This window comes from Pinus tabuliformis, chromosome 7 (genome assembly GCF_031772625.1).
Source record: "Pinus tabuliformis cultivar Carrire ecotype Pingquan chromosome 7, CPIR1, whole genome shotgun sequence".
Lineage (NCBI taxonomy): Eukaryota > Viridiplantae > Streptophyta > Pinopsida > Pinales > Pinaceae > Pinus > Pinus tabuliformis.
Window position 1 is genome coordinate 332,585,184 of NC_142293.1, and position 20,628 is coordinate 332,605,811.

Sequence of the window (20,628 nt, forward strand, 5' to 3'; positions counted from 1 at the left end):
GCTTTGAATAAATTCCATCATAAACATTTAGAGTAATTCATTGAGACTTGTATCAGACCACCTGAACTATGCATTGTAACAAAGTTTATGTCTAGTCAAGCTACATTCTTGAGAAAGTTGTTGTCCCGTGGTAATCCAGAGATCATGATTAAGCTCCAGGGAGAAGGATGTATTTTTCATAGTAAACAAAATATGTGAGGAAAGGCATGTTTGGAGATGGCTTCATCTGATAGGAGTGGGCAACAACAAAACTTTTCAAACCTCCCATCTACAACCTGTCCAACAAATGCATCACAGGATACTTTTTGGCTTCTACCTCGTACCATTATGGATCCAACAGAATTCGAAAATCTTGCGTGGAAAATGCAAAGACTCATTACCCGCAATTTTTATATGAGGCCAAGGTTCAAGGAGAAATTGGAATTACAAATGTAAGATGGTCTGGAATGGAAAGCAATTATAATATGTTTGTTCTCGACCTTGTTGAACCAAATATTAAATACTTATTCAATTCTTGTGATAAAAAATTATCTTTCAAACCCATATTAATGCTTGTTGATTGACTAATTAACAGGATGGGGCATGTCTGTTCAAATAACTTCATTCATCGTGATGTTAAGCCTAAGAATTTTCTCACCGGTCTTGGGTGAAGAGAAAATCAGGTCTATATCATGGATTCTGGGCTTGTAAAATAATATTGAAATGCTACTAATCATATGCATGATTCCTATATGGAAAAAAAAAAAAACTCACTAGTACTGCTTGCTATGCTAATATCAATACCTACCTAGGGATAGAGAAAAACTTCATACTATGTGTTGTTGTAAACTTGTACATCTTAAGAGGAAGGTTTCCATGGAAGGGATTAAAACCCGCAACCAAAAAGAGAAGGTATGATAAGGTCAGTAAAAAGAAAAGGATAACTTCAATTGATTTTGATTATATATTTGATTGGACTCTCTTAAAATACCGACCAGCCCAAATTTCTGATGTTGATACTTGTCCACAAATTGGAAGAGGGAAGGGGCACGAGAATGCTAATTTCTTGATGCAAAGGATTTCAGTCGAGTAGGAGATTAGTAAGAAAATTTAAGGAATGAATGGATTGTCTCAAGGAATGACTATTGGAGCTAATGTTGTAATAACTCATGGAACACCTAATCAAGAGAATAAAAAAAAGGAAAAGGGTTTTTATTGGCAAGAGAATTTAGGGCTCTATAAAAGTCTGTTCGTTTACAAAATTATGTGGGTTTTGTCAAGCATGACAATGTTTTGGGTCAAGATTGTGCCTTACGGGAGGCGCATATTGTAAATCATATTTTTCGGGGGCGATATGGAAGACAACCTCATGCAATCAGCAAAGTAGCTATAAAAAAAGGAATGACAGCAGCCATGGGTCGCAAAGCGCGACTAAAGAAGACTAAGAAAAGGAATCAAAAAGAAGAGGTAGAGATTATTGGTGTGTTTAGAAAGGTTTCAGGTCGCAACCGAGGAACTGAGAAGTCTAACAAAAGATGAAAAAGAATTTGGTGCAAGGGGTAGTGACATGCACCAGAAGGTTATGTCACAAGCAAAGAAGTCAGCTGCAAATATGAAAGTAGATGAGCAAGACTCTTAGAGTAAAACAAAGCTTGGAGAATCCCACTCAAAAGTGGATGATAGTTGTCAAGACCATAAAATTGAAACCCATTATGAAAGCATGTATATGGATGAAGAAGATGCAACAAAGATTGAAGAGAGAGAAGCAGGAACCTCTGTATGTGAAGCAAAGCAAGAGCATATGAATGCTCAAGGAATTCATTGTAATGTGGATGATGATAGCAAAGTGAGACGTGAATTGGTGCAACCAACAACAGTTGATGGATTTGGTGAAGTTGAAATTGTCAATGAAATTGACAATGAGCACATGCATGCTTGGATATCCCACCATAGTGTGGATGAACATTATGTTGATGATATGTGTGCTTTCTTTTTTGAAACAGGGATTGATTATGGCAATATGATAAGCGTAATGTTTGATGAAGAATTAAACGTTGAAGTTGCCACTATATCAGCAAGATATGAAGCAGTTGGAACTGCCCATGACGCAGTGTGTGATCTAGCAACAGTTCATGATCAAGAACATGATAAAGTGATTGAAGAGTTTTTTATCAGAATATCCACTAACCACATAATAGTGGAAGATAGTTTCAGTGAAGTTGAAAAGAATGCAAAGAAGGAAGAGGTAGAGCAGGAATCTCTCACTAAAGAGCATAATAAAGGTGTTTTTAACATTTTTTTTAATATACAGGTGTTCAAAATAACATGGGTGAAAAAGTTGAAAACAAGGTTGTTAATAAATTTGATGAAAATTTGAAGCTCACTGAAGAATGGATTCAGAAACCAATAGAAAAAATCGATGTGAGTCTTAAAGAAGCAGATGGAATAAAAGAATTAAATGAAATTGTGAATATTGATCTTGAGTGTGCAGAATACAGGAAAAAAGCAGCAGTACCTGATGATGAAAGTGAAAGGGATGTTTTTGAAGACAAAGATGAATGCATTGAAACCATTTTTCAACAATGGAGTCAAGAAGAAATAAGATTATGATATCCATAAATATTGAAGAAATAAAGTCAAGAATATGAAACACAAGAAGCAAAACAAAGAAGACAGTTTGAAAATGCAATGTTTTGGCAGTAGTCCATAGTTGAACGAATATTTGAAGAGGAAGTTGTAGAAGACATGATCCAATTGTCTTTCAGAACAAGTTCAAGACAAGTCAAAGGAAAATTGCAGCAACAACAAGTGAATAAAGCCTAGATGAAAGGCAGACGAGACAAAACATAAATTCACACACAAAACACACGAGTTGTGGCTCTTCTATTGATCACACAAAATTTGATTCTTACAATGAACCCGGTGAAGGGTATTTAAACCTTTACGACTAGCGACTCACCTAAAATATCTTAACATGCACACACACTTAACTCACACTCTAAATATGGACTTCACCTAATACTTCATCCATCACTTGACTTGACTCAACGCTTAGTTAACTGACTCTCTAATTTTAGCCAACGCCTCATGCAGGAGTAATTACAATTTCCAACGCTTCCCCTAAATTACGACCGTATGACTCAACATAACTCAAACATAACTTAACTTGACTCAATTATCATTGAAACATGTGTGTTGGTCTATGTCTCAGCTAGGCTTACAATGACTCAAAACTTTTACTATTTTTCATTTTATTTTTCTCTTCTTCCAAGATATATATCCTCGAAATTGCTTCATTCTCTATTGAACTTTCTTGTTGTAGGCTTTATTCACTTATTGTTGTTGCAATTTTTCTTTGACTTGTCTTGAACTTGTTCTGAAAAACAATTGGATCATGTCTTCTACAACTTCCTCTTCAAATATTCGTTCAACTATGGGCTGCTGCCAAAAAATTACATCTTCAAATTTTCTTCTTTGGTTTGCTTCTTGTGTTTCATATTCCTTACTTTCTTTCTGCCATATTTTTGGATAGCAGAATCTAATCTCTTCTTGACTCCACTGCTGAAAAATGGTTTCAATGCATTCATATTTTTCTTCAAAAACGTCTATATCATTCTTTTCACTTTCATCATCAGGTATTGTAGTTTTTTTCATGTAATCTGCACACTCAATATCATTATTCACCATTTCATTCAATTCTTTTATTCCAGCTACTGCTTTAAGACTCGTATCAATTTGTTTTATTGGTTTCTGAATCCATTCTTCAATGAGCTTCAAATTTGCATTAAATTTATTGACAACCTTTCTTTCAACTCCTTCTCCCATGCTATTTTGAACACCTACATATTCAAAAACAATGCTAAAAACATTTTTAATATGACTCTTTTTAATGAGAGCTTCCTGCTCTGCATATGCCTTCTTTTCAACTGCATGGAAGTTGTCTTCCATTGTTATGTTTTTAGTGGATATTCTCATAAAAAAACTCTTCAATAACTTTATCCTATTCTTGATCATTAACTGTTGCTAGATGACATATTGCTTCATGAGCAGTTCCAACTACTTCATATCTTGCTGCTACAGTGGCAGCTTCAACCTTCAATGTTTCATCAAACGTTGCACTTACCATATTGCCACAATCAATCTTTGTTTCAAAAAAGAAAACATACATATCATCAACATAATTTTCATCCACACTATGGTGGGATATTTGAGCATGCATGTGCTCATTGACAATTTCAACTTCACCAAATCCATCAATTGTGGTTGGTTGCACCAATTCACATATAACTTTGCAGTCATCATCCACATGTGTCTCATCGCAACGGGATTCATTATCATTTGTATCATCCACATTACAGTGGAGTCCTTGAGCATTTATTTTCTCTTGCTCTGTTTCACACACAGAAGCTTCAACTTCTCTCTCTGCAATCTTTGTTGCATCTTCTTCATCCATATGCATGCTTGCATAATGGGTTTCAATTTTATTGCCTTGACAACCATCATCCACTTTTGAGTGGGGTTCTCCAAGCTCTGTTTTCCTCTCAGAATCTTTCTCATATACTCTCAGATCTACGGTTGACTTCTTTGCTTGTGACATAACCTGATGTTGCATGTCACTCCCCCTTGCACCAAACTCTTCTTCCAGGAACTTCCATGCTTCCTTGGAAGTTGTAGCTTTTGCTACCTTACACAAACACTTCTCATCCAATGCATGTTTTATAAAACTCAATGTTAAAGCATCACATACTCCATCATATGGGTTATTAGACCCGTACTCAATTAACACTTTAGCTCTAAGAAAAGTCAACATCTTCATAACCTAATGATCAAAATATTCACCTGTAAACATAGGAGGTGGTAGCAGATTAAAGCTACACCAATCACCCTTGATCTCTTCTTTGTCTTCTGCTAGACTTCTTAATTCCTCGGCTACAACCTGAACCTCTCTAACCATGGCAATGATCTTTGCCTCTTCTTTTCGATTTATTTTCTTAATATGCTTCAGTTGTGCTTTGTGACCCATTACTACGGTATTTCCTGATTACATGAAGCTATCTTCCATATCGCCCCCGAAAGAAAATATAATTTTCCATATGTATCCTCATAAAGCACAATGTTCACCGAAAACACTGTCATGCTTGATAAAAAAACCAAAAAAATTACAAATGGACAAACTTTAGCATAACCCTAAATTCTCTTGCCAATAAAAATCATTTTCCTTCTTTTATTCTCTTGAGAAAATAAAACAAAATCAATTCCAATAAAATTCTCCTTTTAAATTTTTTAATTAAAAAAAATCAAAAAATCACTTTAAAAAATCTTTTTTATTCTTTTAAATCAGTTTTAAAAAATTCTCCAAAAAAATCTTTTAAAAAGCTTTTATAAACCTTTATAGCATGCACCATACACCTTCTAATAAAAAAATTTATCATCCAACTTTATAGCATGCACTCTAAATAAATCTTTTTCGAAATAAGCCCTTTTGAAAAGAACTTCAAATGAGATCTTCTAAAATTTTCATAAGCCCTTTTTCACACGTGCTTTTCCTTTTTAAATAAATATTTTCAAAACCTTTTAAAAAAACTCTTCAATATGCTTTCATCATAACACTTTTAAATCACCCTGAAAGATTTCACGTTAACCTTTTCACGCGTCAGTTCTCAAACGGTTGTACGTTGAACTCTTTGGTGACTTATGCCCTGCGGCGGACACCAGGCTTTCTATCCGCGACTCCTGTGATGAGAGGGTTGAATGTTAACGCCCTTTACATGAAGGTTGCTCACGTTACTGAGATAACGCAGCCCACCTTAGAGGAAACCGCGTGCTGCCGGAATGGTGTTTATCTCAGCCCACCTTAAAGGAAACCGCGTGCTGCCGGAATGGTGTAAGTGCATCTTTTGGAACGCGGTGATTACGGACGCCAGCCTGCGTTATAACGCTTTGTATACAATTTACAATGTACGTCATAGTATTAATCACGAGAAAAATTTTACGGATTGTTGTTAATTTGTTTTTTCTGGTTTCTTGTAAAAAAGTAGAGGAGACAAAACATAAATTCACACACAAAACACATGACCTGGGTCTTCTATTGATCACACAAAATTTGATTCTTACAATGAATCTGGTGAAGGGTATTTAAACCTTTTCAACTAAAGACTCGTCTAAAATATCTTAATATGCACACACACTTAACTCAATGAACTTACACTCTAAATATATACTGCCCTTAACACTTCATCCATCAGTGATCACTCAACTTCACTCAACACTTCATTAACTGACTCTCTAATTTTAACCAACTCTTCGTATAAAAATATTTACCATTTCTATAAAAATATCCATACCCCAAAATTCTCTAGTTGATACTTGTCCACAAAAGGGCAAGGGGAAGAGGCCCGAGAATTCTAGTTTCTTCCTGCAAAGTATTTCAGTGGGGGAGGAGATTAATAAGAAAATTTAAGGAATGAATGAATTGTCTCAAGGAACGACTATTGGAGCTAATGTTGTAATTCACCATATCATAAGACTTGCTCGTTACATTATGGGAACTAACTATAACATCTCATTATGGGAACTAGCTATTTGATTATTTAATCCATTTGAAATTCGTTGGAGAAGGTAACGTCTCATTATTGGGAACTAATTATTTGATTATTTAGTACCTTTGAAATTCGTCGGAGAAGGTAACGTGTCATTAGGCGAATTAACTATTTGATTATTTAATACATTTGAAATTCGTTGGAGAAGGTAACGTGTCATTATGGGAACTAACTATTTGATTATTTAATACATTTGAAATTCGTTGGAGAAGGTAACGTGTCATTATGGAACTACGGGGTGAATTATTATTTCCGTTACGAGGTCAAATAATTTAACGGTTTTCAATTCCTGTTTAAAGCGAAACAATAACTAAAATCAAAATCCAGAGCGAAACCAATTCAGAAATACCAAATTTCGTAACTTCTCCTTTGGTCATTTCTCCACATGCAGTTACAGCTGCCTTCTTTACACAGATATATAAAATATAATATATATAAACAGATGCATAACATATATATAAATATTGAAACAGATTCTTTTACTGGAGCAGGGAAGGTTTATCAAATTTAAAAAAGAAAATATTTACGCAAAAGGCCTTTCTAATACAACATTGTAAATACAGATTGTATTCAGATTGATACAGCGTTTTTCTACCGTGAGACGACAGAAAAACTTCTTGTTTGGTACGCCTAGTATATTCATTCAGGCGCAGACCATAGTGTAACATTTATTAGTATCAATAGTGTTTGATTGATTAAGCATTAAATGCACATTCAGCTGGAGCCGTAGAAAACCTTCCCGACGTGTCTTGACAGTAATCGTAGGTCATGTAATTTTTGCGAACCCAATCAAGTTTCCCCACTTGAGATTCATCTAGGCTTTGAAATTCTGGTTGTTCCCACCAATTGTTGGCACAGGGAAGAGATGAATTAGATGGCGCGCTGCATCCATTCACTTCAAATGATTGGTAAGAGGCCACAAAAGGAGCTTTACTCCAATCTATTTTAACTCTTCCTCCATCGGTGGCCCAGTTTTCCCCGTTCCAAAGGGTGGAGAGGATCCTCATGGGTCGACTATTCGGATATGGGATACCCGCAGTTTCTTCATTGTTCTTGAACACCCTGATGGGGATAGAATCCACCCAAAATCTGCTCACAATATGCAAAATATACATATATTACAGTACAAACAAAGACTAGAAATAAATTCATGATCTGTTTCAGTTATAAGGAATAAGCACATACACGATTTGATTGTGGTTCCAAAGAATTGAATAGTTATGGAAGTCCGCCGTGGGATCAAACCACAGATTCAATCTTTGTTCTCTATTCCCAACGCCATTCGCATAGACGTTTGTTTGTAGAGTGTACGGATTTCCCGGCAGATTCCCCAGAAATTCGTAGTCAAGTTCATCGTGCGAAGTCGCGTCCGACGACATCTGAATGAAAAATACCAACATTAATATATTCAAGTTTTAAATATCTATGTGGGAAATTGGGTTCAAGTACTGTAATTGATAATGAATCTTCATTCTTGTGTCAAAATAGCTACTTACATAATACGAAGTGACTGTTCCTGCCGAGTTTCCAGACACCAGCTTAATACTCATGCTCAAGCTGCCGAAGAGGTATTTGTTTTTGGACTGAAAACCAGAACCTGACGAACAACTAAAATTATTATTACAATTCTCAGCATGCAATACATTCATGAAAAGGAAATATTGTACCTGAGGCTTTATCCATAGTGAGCTGCGCCGTTTGGCCATTATTCAACAATTGAACGGTTCCCCATGAAATATCGAAATTGTCGCCGAAGCTGGAGGATTCTACGGAGGATAGAATCAGAATCAGAATGAGCACTGAACTTATGTATACTATTTCTCGCCAATTGATTCTAAATCCTAAACACTTTGCGCAGCGCTTCATTGCTGATAATTATATTAAAAGGCTGGATTGTCGAAGTACTGCACATCTGAAAAACAAGCTGACACGAGTGAATCCCCTACCCTCTAAATATATGATGCAGAAATCTAACTTGGAGTCCCGGAACAGCTCTCATAATCAATACGAGAGAAGAATAATAAAAATGAATGACATCATAGAGCAGATGGCTGTCGCGTTGTTATCTAAATGAGTACTCCATGCTGGATTCCGTTAATTCTATGATTGTTCAAATGATACGCAAAAGCTTTGTAAGTTTTCGTGATTGGGCGGGTATTACCTCAGCACCGTAGGTAAAATAGGAAGAAGCTTGACAAGCCGGTAATGCAACTACTTATATACGGTGTTTGCAACTATTTATGTACGGTGTTTTATAAATTTTTAAATATTTAAATTATTCCAATTAGATATCAAAAATATTGTTTTTGTTAAATTATAAATTCTTATATCTTTAAATTACCACAATTAAATATCTCTTAATATAATTGTAATTACTAAATTTCTAAATTTGATATTAGAGCTGTAACCACTAAATTTGATATTTAATATTAAACGTTTAAAAATTACAAATTCGCCGTGATTTAAAAAAAAATACCCTTCAAAATACGAAAGCCCTCATTGAATTAATCATAAATATGTAAGTAAATCAGAAGGATGTGTCTGCATATCCGTGGTATGGCGATTTTTATAATAAGTTAATTAACTGTAAATTTGTGAAAAAATCAAAAGATCTTGTTCACATTGAGAGCGGATGACATTCCTAATAAACTGATCAAAGTATTCTCGAAATAGAAATTTCATTGGACCTTCGGCTGGCACCGAACTTACAAAAACTTTTAATGAACTCAACTCAATAATTATGAAGCTATGAGTTTGATAGTCCATCAAATTTGGCTCTCAACAGATTTGATTGGACGCCTACTGTGCATTATAATACCATTAATAAGAGAATCGGTGTTAATCCTTTTCAGATGCGTGCAAGACTTAAACAACTAAATTTTTTAGAGTGATCTGTCTTCTAGAACTGCCAAACGAACACATAATAATTTTGTTTGTAAGAGGCTTCTGATTATTATTTGGGTGAAATATTGGATTAATTTGAAATTATTTCAGATTATCTTGAAATATTGGATTAACTTTAAATGATTTCTGATTAGCGTGAAATCTTGGACTAACTTAAAATTATTTCCGATTGGCGTGAAACCTTGATTTAACTCGAAATTATTCCGAAGCAGTATCTGTTCGTTATTTTCAAATGCGTACATGACTGAAACAGGGCAAACTTTTTGAGGGAGATTTACGTTCTAGAGCTCCGATTATGTTTTGCTTGAAGTCTTGGCTTAACTTGAAATTATTTCTAGGAATGAGCTACCTTGCTATTTCTAGGAATGAGCTACCTTGCTCGGAACCCATATGGATGATCATCTCACTAGGACAGAGGCGTGCACATAATGATGAGGATGATGCTTATTTATATTATCCAGTGGCTGGTCTTGTATGCTTAAGATGCATATGCATAATTCAAGCCGCTACTGGGAAAATATATTCAAATAATGAAGTCAAGTCGGTATTGGAAAAACTGACGATCACTTAATTCGCACAGAGAAGATTGAAATTGCTTTACGTTGCTGGCGTGAAGTTGTGAACCGCCATACCGTTGTCTGTCGCTGGTTCACGTACTTTTGTCTCTTCCTAAATACCCACTGCAAACAACTTTATTATTTCTTTATTTCTGTAGTGGTGATTGCGTGGCACTGTAGCTATTTAAGGGAAGCTGCAAACAGAGGACTCGGTTTTATTTCTTTTCATTTTTTTTGCAAGTCAACACGATAAGAGGCGTGGTGGCCGTATGTGGGCATTGGCATCGGTATGTGGATTGCGGATTCTTGAAATATTCAAGCAACAAACCTGAGCGAAGTTAAATAATTAACCTTCCCAGGTCTCTTGGATCCTGAAATATTCCGGGAATTTGCAATCTATTCAAACTCAGGCTATGGATATCAACGATATATATCCAGTGAAAATGCTAATTAGTTCTTTATTTAGTTTATCGGGTGTCCAGCATAGACACATTTCTGCGCCGATCATGGTTACGAAAACAAAATAATTTTGTGATTGTATATACTTCTGCAGAGGCATATAACTCATTTAACGATGGCAATAATGCAGATTTGGCATCCAAATCTAAGCCAGCTGTTGAACAGTATCCAAATTTTTGGAAACCACATTCACTTATCAATTGGAATAGCTGTGTTTATAAATTAAGCGAGAATGTGCTTGGAAATATCAAAGAGTTTAGAAGAAAAAAAAAATAACAAAATAGACGAGTGTTGTATAAAGTTTTGAATTATAGTTATATAATTAAATAAATTAAGCAAGAATGTGCTTGGAAATATCCCAGAGTTAAAAAAAAAAAAAAGAAGATGAGTGTTGTATAAAGTTTTGAATTATAGTTACATAAATTAAATAATGAGTTAAGTATACAAAATTAATGATATAATAGTTTAGTTATATAAATTAAATAGTTAGTAAATATTTAAATATATCTTTCAACACTTTTTACATGATTATATGATGCATTTTATTAATAAAATTTTGTTGAAAATGTAATTTCAACGCCCTACGTACGCAGCCCAAAACCGCCAGCATGAAACCACAAACCGGCCAGGGCATATCGCACCGCTATCAAACGAAAAGCTGTTTCCGTACTATCTGCTCCGATGCAATTTGGTGCTGGCACGTGGCTCTTGCCTGACGTAGGCAACTTTGACCCATCGGGAGGTAAAGCTCAGCAGTTAAGTGCCTTCCGATATCCTCTCCACCGTCCGATTTGGTTGAATGTCCTCCGCCGTCGATCTCTTGAAGGTGCACGGGCCTGCATCAAATTAAATGTTGCGTGGAGTAAATTAAAAGCTGCATCAAATTAAATGTTGCGTGGAGTAAATTAAAAGCTTGGTTGACCGCCGTGGAGGAAACAACATGGAATTTAATGTTTGTGCGTAGATGGTAGGCGCAATTTTAATTTTAATGTTTTTATATAGTGGAAGTATGGGCAGCGATTTCGTGTGTTGACTATTTCTGTCTTCACATGTGATTCACATTAAAAAAATATATACACGTTGTGTGTTAAAAAGAAATGGAGGCAGCGTAGGTTAATATATGGTAAGTTGTAAAATGCACCGTAGTGTATGGGAAGATGAAAAACGCATATGCCAGTTTGTTGCCCAATGTATGATGCATGTAGAAAATATTACAGAGCAGTGTAAAAAAAAAAACAGGGGAGCGCATGTATTATTTGTTTTTTGTTGGTATTGCTCATTGAAAAGAGAAGGTAAAGAGAAGGGCGTAGTGTAAGAGAAGAAAATGCACAGCAGTGCATGAAAAAAAGAATAGTGTGAGCCAAATGAAAAGAGCTCGTGGGTTGAATTTTTTTTGTGAAGCATTGTAAAATGATGGTGCAGTAAAAGGTGAAACACACAGCAGTGTGTAAAGAGACAAGAACAGTGTTGTAATGTTTTGTGTGGCATTTTTGTGAAACAGAGGTGTAAGAAAAACCATGTGTGGTTTTGTACACAAGTGTATAAGGAAAATGGTGGAGCGCATTTGTATGCATATGTAAATTTTATTTTACAGCAGTAAAGTGTTTTTCACTGCAGTGAATGTAAAAGGGGATTTACAGCAGTAAACCCAGCTCAGTAATTTCTCAGGGTGAAAACAGAGTTTTTGTTTAATATTGTTTTTGGTGAATTCCTCTCAGCAAAGAGGATGAATGTTTGTATGAGGCTTTATATTTTAAGCAATAGAAATGTTTTTATGCTGTGTAATGGACTGTTATGAGTCATTTGGTTTTATTAGCTTCGCTGTGCAAAGGTCCTGGAAGAAATGAAACAGAGCATTGGCTCTGTGGTATTTGCATGATTGGTTTTGGTATTTCCCATTGAAAAATACCCAACAGTGGTATCAGAGCTAGTCCAGGCTCTTTGAAGACTCAAAGAAGCTGAAGGAAGGTGTTGCAGCAGCAGTCAAACTTCTCCAGCAGTGTGAAGCCACAGCCAAAAAGGTTAAGGTATTTATCAAAGCTTTCCCTTGTGTTACTGTTATAGAAACAGTCAGTGATTAAAAAACACAGTCAAGTATTTGAAGACTAGTTAAGAATGGCAAGGTCAAAGAAGAAAGCATCCAAGCCTGCTAAAAATGTATCTCCCTTCTCTACTAAACTAGAAGGCAATCTGTTTGAAAGCATTGTATTTGAGGTTCCAAAGTTTGATGGAAACTTTGATGTATGGGAAATAATGATGAGGGCTTTCCTAATGTCTGAGGGGATTGAAGTCTGGGAGTCAGTGATTGATGACAGCAAAATGGATAAAGAATCCATGGAGTATGATGCACAAGCAGCAAAGACTATCTTGGATGGACTCCCTGATTCTGTGAAGAGGAATCTAGGAAGATATACATCAGCAAAGGATATATGGGACAGACTGCATGACCTTCATGCAAAGGGAGCACTGACCATGACAATGAGTCAAGAAGAAAGTTATGAACCCATCATAGAAGCTGAGAATGAGAAGCTTGACCTCATCAAGCTTCAAGTAAGAGAAAGGGATGAAGAGCTTGCCAAGCTCAAGAAGGAGCTTGATCAATGCAAGAGGAAACAGCATGAAGAAGTCATATCAATGACAAATCAGCTGAATAGTGCAAAGAAGCAGGCAGATGCCTTGACAAGTCAACTTGAACAAAGAAACAAGAGAGTGAATAAGCTTGTGGAAGAGATTGGACAGTACAAGGTAGAGGTCTCCTCCCTTAAGTCCGAACTACAAGAAGCCAGGAAGCAGGCACAAGGAGCTGAAAAGAAAATGGAGAGCAGTCAAGCAGAAATCTCCAAAATGAAGTCTGATATTATCTCCTTCAAAATAGTAGCAGCTGAAGCTACTCGTAGCAAGGAAGAAACTGAGGGACAACTAGCAAAGAAAAATAATGAATGTGAAAAGTTAGAAGAAGAGATTGTCCTCCTCAGGAAGAAGTTTGAAGGGATGAACAAGATCATGAAGAGCTCTCGAGCTTTGGATGACATGCTCAGCTATCACAGATCTCCATCTGATAAATCAGGACTTGGGTATGTAGGTGAACCCTCAAACAAGGATGAAGATGCTTTAAGCAAAGGAGATGTGAAGAAGCCAGAAAGAGATGGTGATGCTCCTAGTTCCAGCAAAGGCAAGGAGAAAAATGAAGGCTGCAATAGAAGAAATCCAGCTCCAAGAAGAAATGTAGCTGATGTCAAAGAGGCAAGAGGCAATGGTGATCATCAAAGGATCTCAAGGCAGCAAGGCTTCAGAAGTACATCAAGGAAACCTCCATCTCACAGGTACCAAAGTTCATTTTATGGTTATTGTTACTCTTGTTCAAACTTTGGTCATATGGCAAAAGACTGTAGAGCATTTCATAGAGATAGATGTTGTGGTCCCCGACAATCTCCAAGGAATAATTTCACAAGAAGAAATCATGAATTCTTATTCATGAATAAAGTTGAATGTCTCAAGTGTCATAACATTGGGCATATGGCACGAGACTGTAACTTGACATGGGCTCTTACACAAGCTAGACCCATGCAAAAGAAGAAAGTTACACAAGTATGGAGAAGGAAGGAAAGGCAATCTGAAAACCCCTTGAACTCCCCAGTGGATCTAAATTTGTTTTGAGAAGAGTCTGCCAAAAGAAGACAAGCATACATTAAAGGGGAGCTTGTAATTTTTGTTTGCTGAACTGTATTAACAGTCATTTGTTGATGGAGGATGTATTGCAGCGCAGCAGTTGCAAATGAAATCTTTGTTAATCCCTCTGAAAGGTAATATGCAGCAGTGATGAAATCAGCAATGTTTTTGCTTTGTGTTTATGCAATATGCACAGAAATGCATAAAGAAGAAAAGATGGCAGCGCTCAAATGTAAAGAGCAGCAGTATGCAAGGCAATGAAACCCTCACAGCAGTGGGAAGACAAAATACAAAACAGCAGTTTGGAAATTTCTGTTATAAAGCACATGCATTGAAATGCATAGAAATGGAAGGTAGTTTCCTTCTATGTAATATGAGAGAACATACTCACAGCAGAGTGAGTATAATACACAGCGGTGAAAAATGTGATGTTTTTCTTCATATGCAATGCAGCATGCAAAGAAACGCATAAAGAAATACAAGGACAGCAGATTTTTAATGCACACTGGATGTATAAGAATGTGTGTGGCAGCAGAAAGCCAAAGGAATTGCACAGTAGTGCATTGTGTAAAAAAAATGAAGACTAAGATTGTGTGAAGCAAGGGTGCATAAGAAAAGGTAGCAGCCTGTGTTATTTTTTTTGGAGAATGAAGTGCCAAGAGTATGGGCACACAGCAGTATGATGAAATAAAAGGCAGCGACAGTGCAAATTGCAGAGGAAATGCAGCAGCAAGAGGTTATGGACAGCAGCATGATGGCAAGAAGGAGAAGCACACAACAATGCAAATGTGAAAAATGCAGCAGCAAGAAGTTTTGAACAGCAGCACATGCAAAAGAAATTTTCCTTACAGCAGTAAAGGTAAATGTAATGAATTTGTTGTTCATTTGAATTGAAATGCAATATATGCAACAGCAGTGAGTGTGTTGGTTGCATCTGAAATGCAAGTGAGACACAGCAGAAGTATGATTGTAATGAGTGAAGGGGAGCACGCAACAGCGTGAAGAAAAGTTTTCCCATTGTGAAGAAGGGAAGCACGCATAAGTGCGCAAGTAAGGAATTCTCACACAACAGTGTGAATGTGAGAAAGGGAAGGCACAACAATGCAGAGTTTGCAAAGAAATGTAAGTGAAGTGCAGCAACACAACAGCAAGTGTAGACACAGCAGTGTGGAGTAGACGCAGTAAAGAAGATGGCACAACAGTGCAGCAGAAAATATGCAGCAGCATAAAAGAACAATGTAATGAGTTTGCACACACAGCAGTGCAATGATTGTTTGTTTTTGAAACTGCATGTAAAGCAGTGTCTGTTTGTAATCCCTCTATTAACGAGGAAGGTGCTTTTCAGCACATTGTCATTAGTGAATCCCTCTATCAAGAGGATGATGCTTTTCAGCATAGTCATTGGTGAATCCCTCTGTTCAGAGGAAGATGCTCTCTAGCATAGTTTGGTAAATCCCTCTGTCATGAGGAAGGTGCTCTTAAGCACAGTTTCAGGTGAATCCCTCTATTAAGAGGAAGACAACTTTGTTTGTTTATGAACTGCAGCAGAAGCAGTTGGTGAATCCCTCTATGCGAGGAAGATTGGTGAACCCCTCTATGTGAGGAAGTGTTTGGGTATGACCGAATGCCCAGCAGTTGAAATTAAAGGGGAGTGTTGAAAATGTAATTTCAACGCCCTACGTACGCAGCCCAAAACCGCCAGCATGAAACCACAAACCGGCCAGGGCATATCGCACCGCTATCAAACGAAAAGCTGTTTCCGTACTATCTGCTCCGATGCAATTTGGTGCTGGCACGTGGCTCTTGCCTGACGTAGGCAACTTTGACCCATCGGGAGGTAAAGCTCAGCAGTTAAGTGCCTTCCGATATCCTCTCCACCGTCCGATTTGGTTGAATGTCCTCCGCCGTCGATCTCTTGAAGGTGCACGGGCCTGCATCAAATTAAATGTTGCGTGGAGTAAATTAAAAGCTGCATCAAATTAAATGTTGCGTGGAGTAAATTAAAAGCTTGGTTGACCGCCGTGGAGGAAACAACATGGAATTTAATGTTTGTGCGTAGATGGTAGGCGCAATTTTAATTTTAATGTTTTTATATAGTGGAAGTATGGGCAGCGATTTCGTGTGTTGACTATTTCTGTCTTCACATGTGATTCACATTAAAAAAATATATACACGTTGTGTGTTAAAAAGAAATGGAGGCAGCGTAGGTTAATATATGGTAAGTTGTAAAATGCACCGTAGTGTATGGGAAGATGAAAAACGCATATGCCACTTTGTTGCCCAATGTATGATGCATGTAGAAAATATTACAGAGCAGTGTAAAAAAAAAAACAGGGGAGCGCATGTATTATTTGTTTTTTGTTGGTATTGCTCATTGAAAAGAGAAGGTAAAGAGAAGGGCGTAGTGTAAGAGAAGAAAATGCACAGCAGTGCATGAAGAAAAGAATAGTGTGAGCCAAATGAAAAGAGCTTGTGGGTTGAATTTTTTTTGTGAAGCATTGTAAAATGATGGTGCAGTAAAAGGTGAAACACACAGCAGTGTGTAAAGAGACAAGAACAGTGTTGTAATGTTTTGTGTGGCATTTTTGTGAAACAGAGGTGTAAGAAAAACCATGTGTGGTTTTGTACACAAGTGTATAAGGAAAATGGTGGAGCGCATTTGTATGCATATGTAAATTTTATTTTACAGCAGTAAAGTGTTTTTCACTGCAGTGAATGTAAAAGGGGATTTACAGCAGTAAACCCAGCTCAGTAATTTCTCAGGGTGAAAACAAAGTTTTTGTTTAATATTGTTTTTGGTGAATTCCTCTCAGCAAAGAGGATGAATGTTTGTATGAGGCTTTATATTTTAAGCAATAGAAATGTTTTTATGCTGTGTAATGGACTGTTATGAGTCATTTGGTTTTATTAGCTTCGCTGTGCAAAGGTCCTGGAAGAAATGAAACAGAGCATTGGCTCTGTGGCATTTGCATGATTGGTTTTGGTATTTCCCATTGAAAAATAACCAACAAATTTTAAAAATAATAAAAATTAATTAAATATATTTTTATTTTCTATTATTATTATTATTAAATAATAGAGTATATATATTTTTGATCATGAAGATTTATCTCATAGTACTTTTTACATGATTATATGATGCATTTTATTAATAAAATTTTAAAAATAATAAAAATTAATTAAATATATTTTTATTTTCTATTATTATTATTATTAAATAATAGAGTATATATATTTTTGATCATGAAGATTTATCTCATTTTACTATGGAGATTCTTAATTTATAAGTAGATATTGTTAAAATATTATGGACCAATACCATTGCTTATCAAGACACTCGTTCAATATTCTAGAAACTATTTACCATATACCTAATAATTATTATAAAAAGTCATAAAAAATCACTAAATTATAACTTTATTTTAAATTATTATATTATTATTAAATAATGAAAAGAATTAACATATAAGTTAAACATATATACATCTTAAAAACATGGAACAATATTCTTAACCATAAATATTTATCCACACTTTACTATGGAGATTTATAATTTGTAAATTCTCTTTGCTACAATACCATGGCTTATCAATACCACATGCCCAAAAAACTATCCACTTAATATTTTTTATAATTAAATTAAAATTTTAAAAACCCTATTCTAAACTAAACACACATATCCGCTTAATTACACTTTCAAGCTTTAAAATTTTATAAAAATTAATTAAACTATAATTTTATTTTAATTTATTATTATTACTAATAAAAAAAATTGATGTATGAGTAAACATATATACATTTTTAAAGATATTTACAAAATTCTTAACCATCTATGCATATTACATTGCCAAGATTAAACAAAACCATAAAAAACTATAGCATGGCTTATTAATATTACATATTCAAAAAAACCATAATTCATGTTGACATGAGACATGTTCATATGACATTTTTTTAAAATTGATCTCTCTAATTAAAGATATAAAAAAGACATCACTATTTTTGAAATAAATTTTAACCTTTGATTTATAACTATTATTAAAAATATCTTAAAATATTATAGATAAATTAAATCTTTACTATCTATTTAATAATTATTAATCATTAAATTAACATTCTAAAATAAACGTATTTATTAACCAAATTAATTTAAATAATATAATAATAAAAATTCCCATAAAACAGTCTGGCCTTTTAAACTTCAGTTAAATTTTATCGAGGGGTAATGGGAAAGAATTTTAAACTTCAGTTAAATTTTATCAAATGGTGATGGGAAACAAGTTGACTATCGCAACTAATCCAATTATATTTTGCGCATGAGGAAATATGGTGGAAACCACAATAAGCCTTCGTCAATAGGATTGTGTAGCATAGCGTAGTTACTTTGAGTAGGAGATCGAACGAGGCTAATAGACAAAAGGGATCAGAGAGTGAGAGAAGCACAGTATGATCCTAGAAGCCATCTCTTCTGGACTAAGAGTAAGAGGGTTTCCACTGAGGATTTCAAGGTTCCAAATGGACGTAGTCACTGGCAGTGGCTTATTGTAATTAGGCATTGTGGTTTCAGGTTCATTTTTCTAGTCCGCGTTCATTCTGATCCATCGCGTCATGTTTTGAGAACTAATATGTCATAGTTTTATGTCTCCATTTGATTTATTTTGAGTTTTCCAGGTCTACTTAGTTGTATAGCCACTAACTGGGGTGGTTATTTTTGGGTGTTTTTTCCTCTCTTGGGGTGGCGGTATTATTTGTTACTGGATCATCCTCTTTTATATTATTCCTAATGTTGGGTCTGATTCGCATGGTATCTACTCTTGACTATTTTTGGCTCACTTTGCACTGATTACCATCCTTGGAGGTTGGGGTTTACCCTTGGGTATATCCGTGTTGATTTCCTTTATCAGATCGCATATAGAATGCCCATTTTGTACCTGTATGACTTTCTCTTCCTTTTTCAATCAGAATCCTCCATATTCTGATGATTTTCTATATAGTGATATACATTCTTATTTGTATACTCAGACCCACATTCCTTCCCCCTTTCAACATCCAAATTCCTATTTGGATTGAGATTCTCAATCTTATATGTCCACATTATAACCAGGGGGAGGGATCTTGTATGTGTCCCAATAGTTTTCTCCCTCTCTGGAAACAGTGGGTTAAGTCCTTCATCATTTCTAGGCCTTACAAGGCTTTTGGTTTCCGGTTTTGTAATAGGGGGTGGACTTGTTTGGGGTGTTGTTGTTGTTGTTGTTGTGAAGGCGCATAGATCCTTCTCATTTACATTGGCTCTGGTTGGATGTTGTATCTCTTGGATTACTCTGCTAAGGATCTGGACACTGGGGTGGTTCGATTATTCAGTGTCAAGAAACTGTTTTCTGACGTATTTGAATTTTCAGTTGGTGGTTGTCTGGATTTTTCTCATTGAGATGACTTGGGTCTGCATCACATTATTTTTTCTGACATACATCTTCTGACATTCTGGATATTGGGATCCTCGTGTTGATGCTCTAGATCGGGCACTCCATTTTTTTATTCCCATTCTCTCAGTACTTTCCCCTTTTGGATTGAGAACCGACGGTGGTACCTCTCTTTTGGTGGTATGTGGGCATTATTCTCTGCAGGTCCTGACTTCGTAGCTGGTGTTTTATATATCCCTAGACATTTTTGGCAGAGATTTTCTTATGGCTACTCTTAATTATGATCTAGCACCCTCACGGGTTATTAGTCTGTTTTCAATACATTCTCTTATTCTCCGTATCTCCTTTCTTCTTTCTGCTCTATGATACTATGGATCTGTTGGAGTCGGAAACATCAGCACATGAGGCCTACATACATGCCACGCTGGATGTTGAATTGAATTACCGTTTATATTTCGAGTCGGAGCGGATGGGGGCCCCAAATGACCTGGACACTTGGCGCACGATGTAAGCCCCGATGCACATGCGAGATGGTGGGCATGCGGTTCCCGGATTGCATGGGGTATATCACGTGGAAAACAGACAATGATCTCGGCTTCAACAACTTTCCATTAAAAATACCTCTCTGGCGCCTGCATTGTGTTTTAGCCATGATGTTTTGATTAACCGCGTTACCAGCCTGCAGAAGCAGGCGCTTGTTGGTAAATGGAATTTCACCGAATTGAGTGAAGCTGATATGAGGAATTGGGTTGACACTAAATGGAAGTCTCTGCTAGGCTACATGCCTACGGTGGTGAGGTTGTTAAGCGGCTGGTACAGTTTCCATTTCCTCAGCCAGGATGACTTAATGAAAATTAAGGCTATTCCATGGATTAAAGGGAGGAGTTTCCTAGCTTTGCATTCTTGGTATGTGGGTTTTAATCCTTTGAAGGAGACGCCACAAAAAAAATTGATTTGGGTAAAATTGCTTGGATTTCCCATTGAATTCTGGACTCGGCAAGTTTTTATGGACATTGGAAATGTTATTGGGAAGTTTGTTTA

At 36.0% G+C, this 20,628-nt stretch overlaps 1 protein-coding gene across 1 annotated transcript; it reads right to left on the reverse strand.

Moving 5' to 3' along the window:
• Positions 1-7,087: 7,087 nt before the first annotated feature.
• Positions 7,088-8,553, reverse strand: LOC149247316 (xyloglucan endotransglucosylase protein 6-like). The gene is made up of 4 exons (XM_089455868.1): positions 8,246-8,553; positions 8,075-8,175; positions 7,764-7,957; positions 7,088-7,667 (listed from the first exon to the last, which is right to left on the reverse strand). The coding sequence occupies exons 1-4, from the start codon at positions 8,442-8,444 to the stop codon at positions 7,274-7,276; spliced, it is 888 nt and encodes a 295-aa protein (XP_089311994.1). The 5' UTR covers positions 8,445-8,553; the 3' UTR covers positions 7,088-7,273.
• Positions 8,554-20,628: the final 12,075 nt, after the last annotated feature.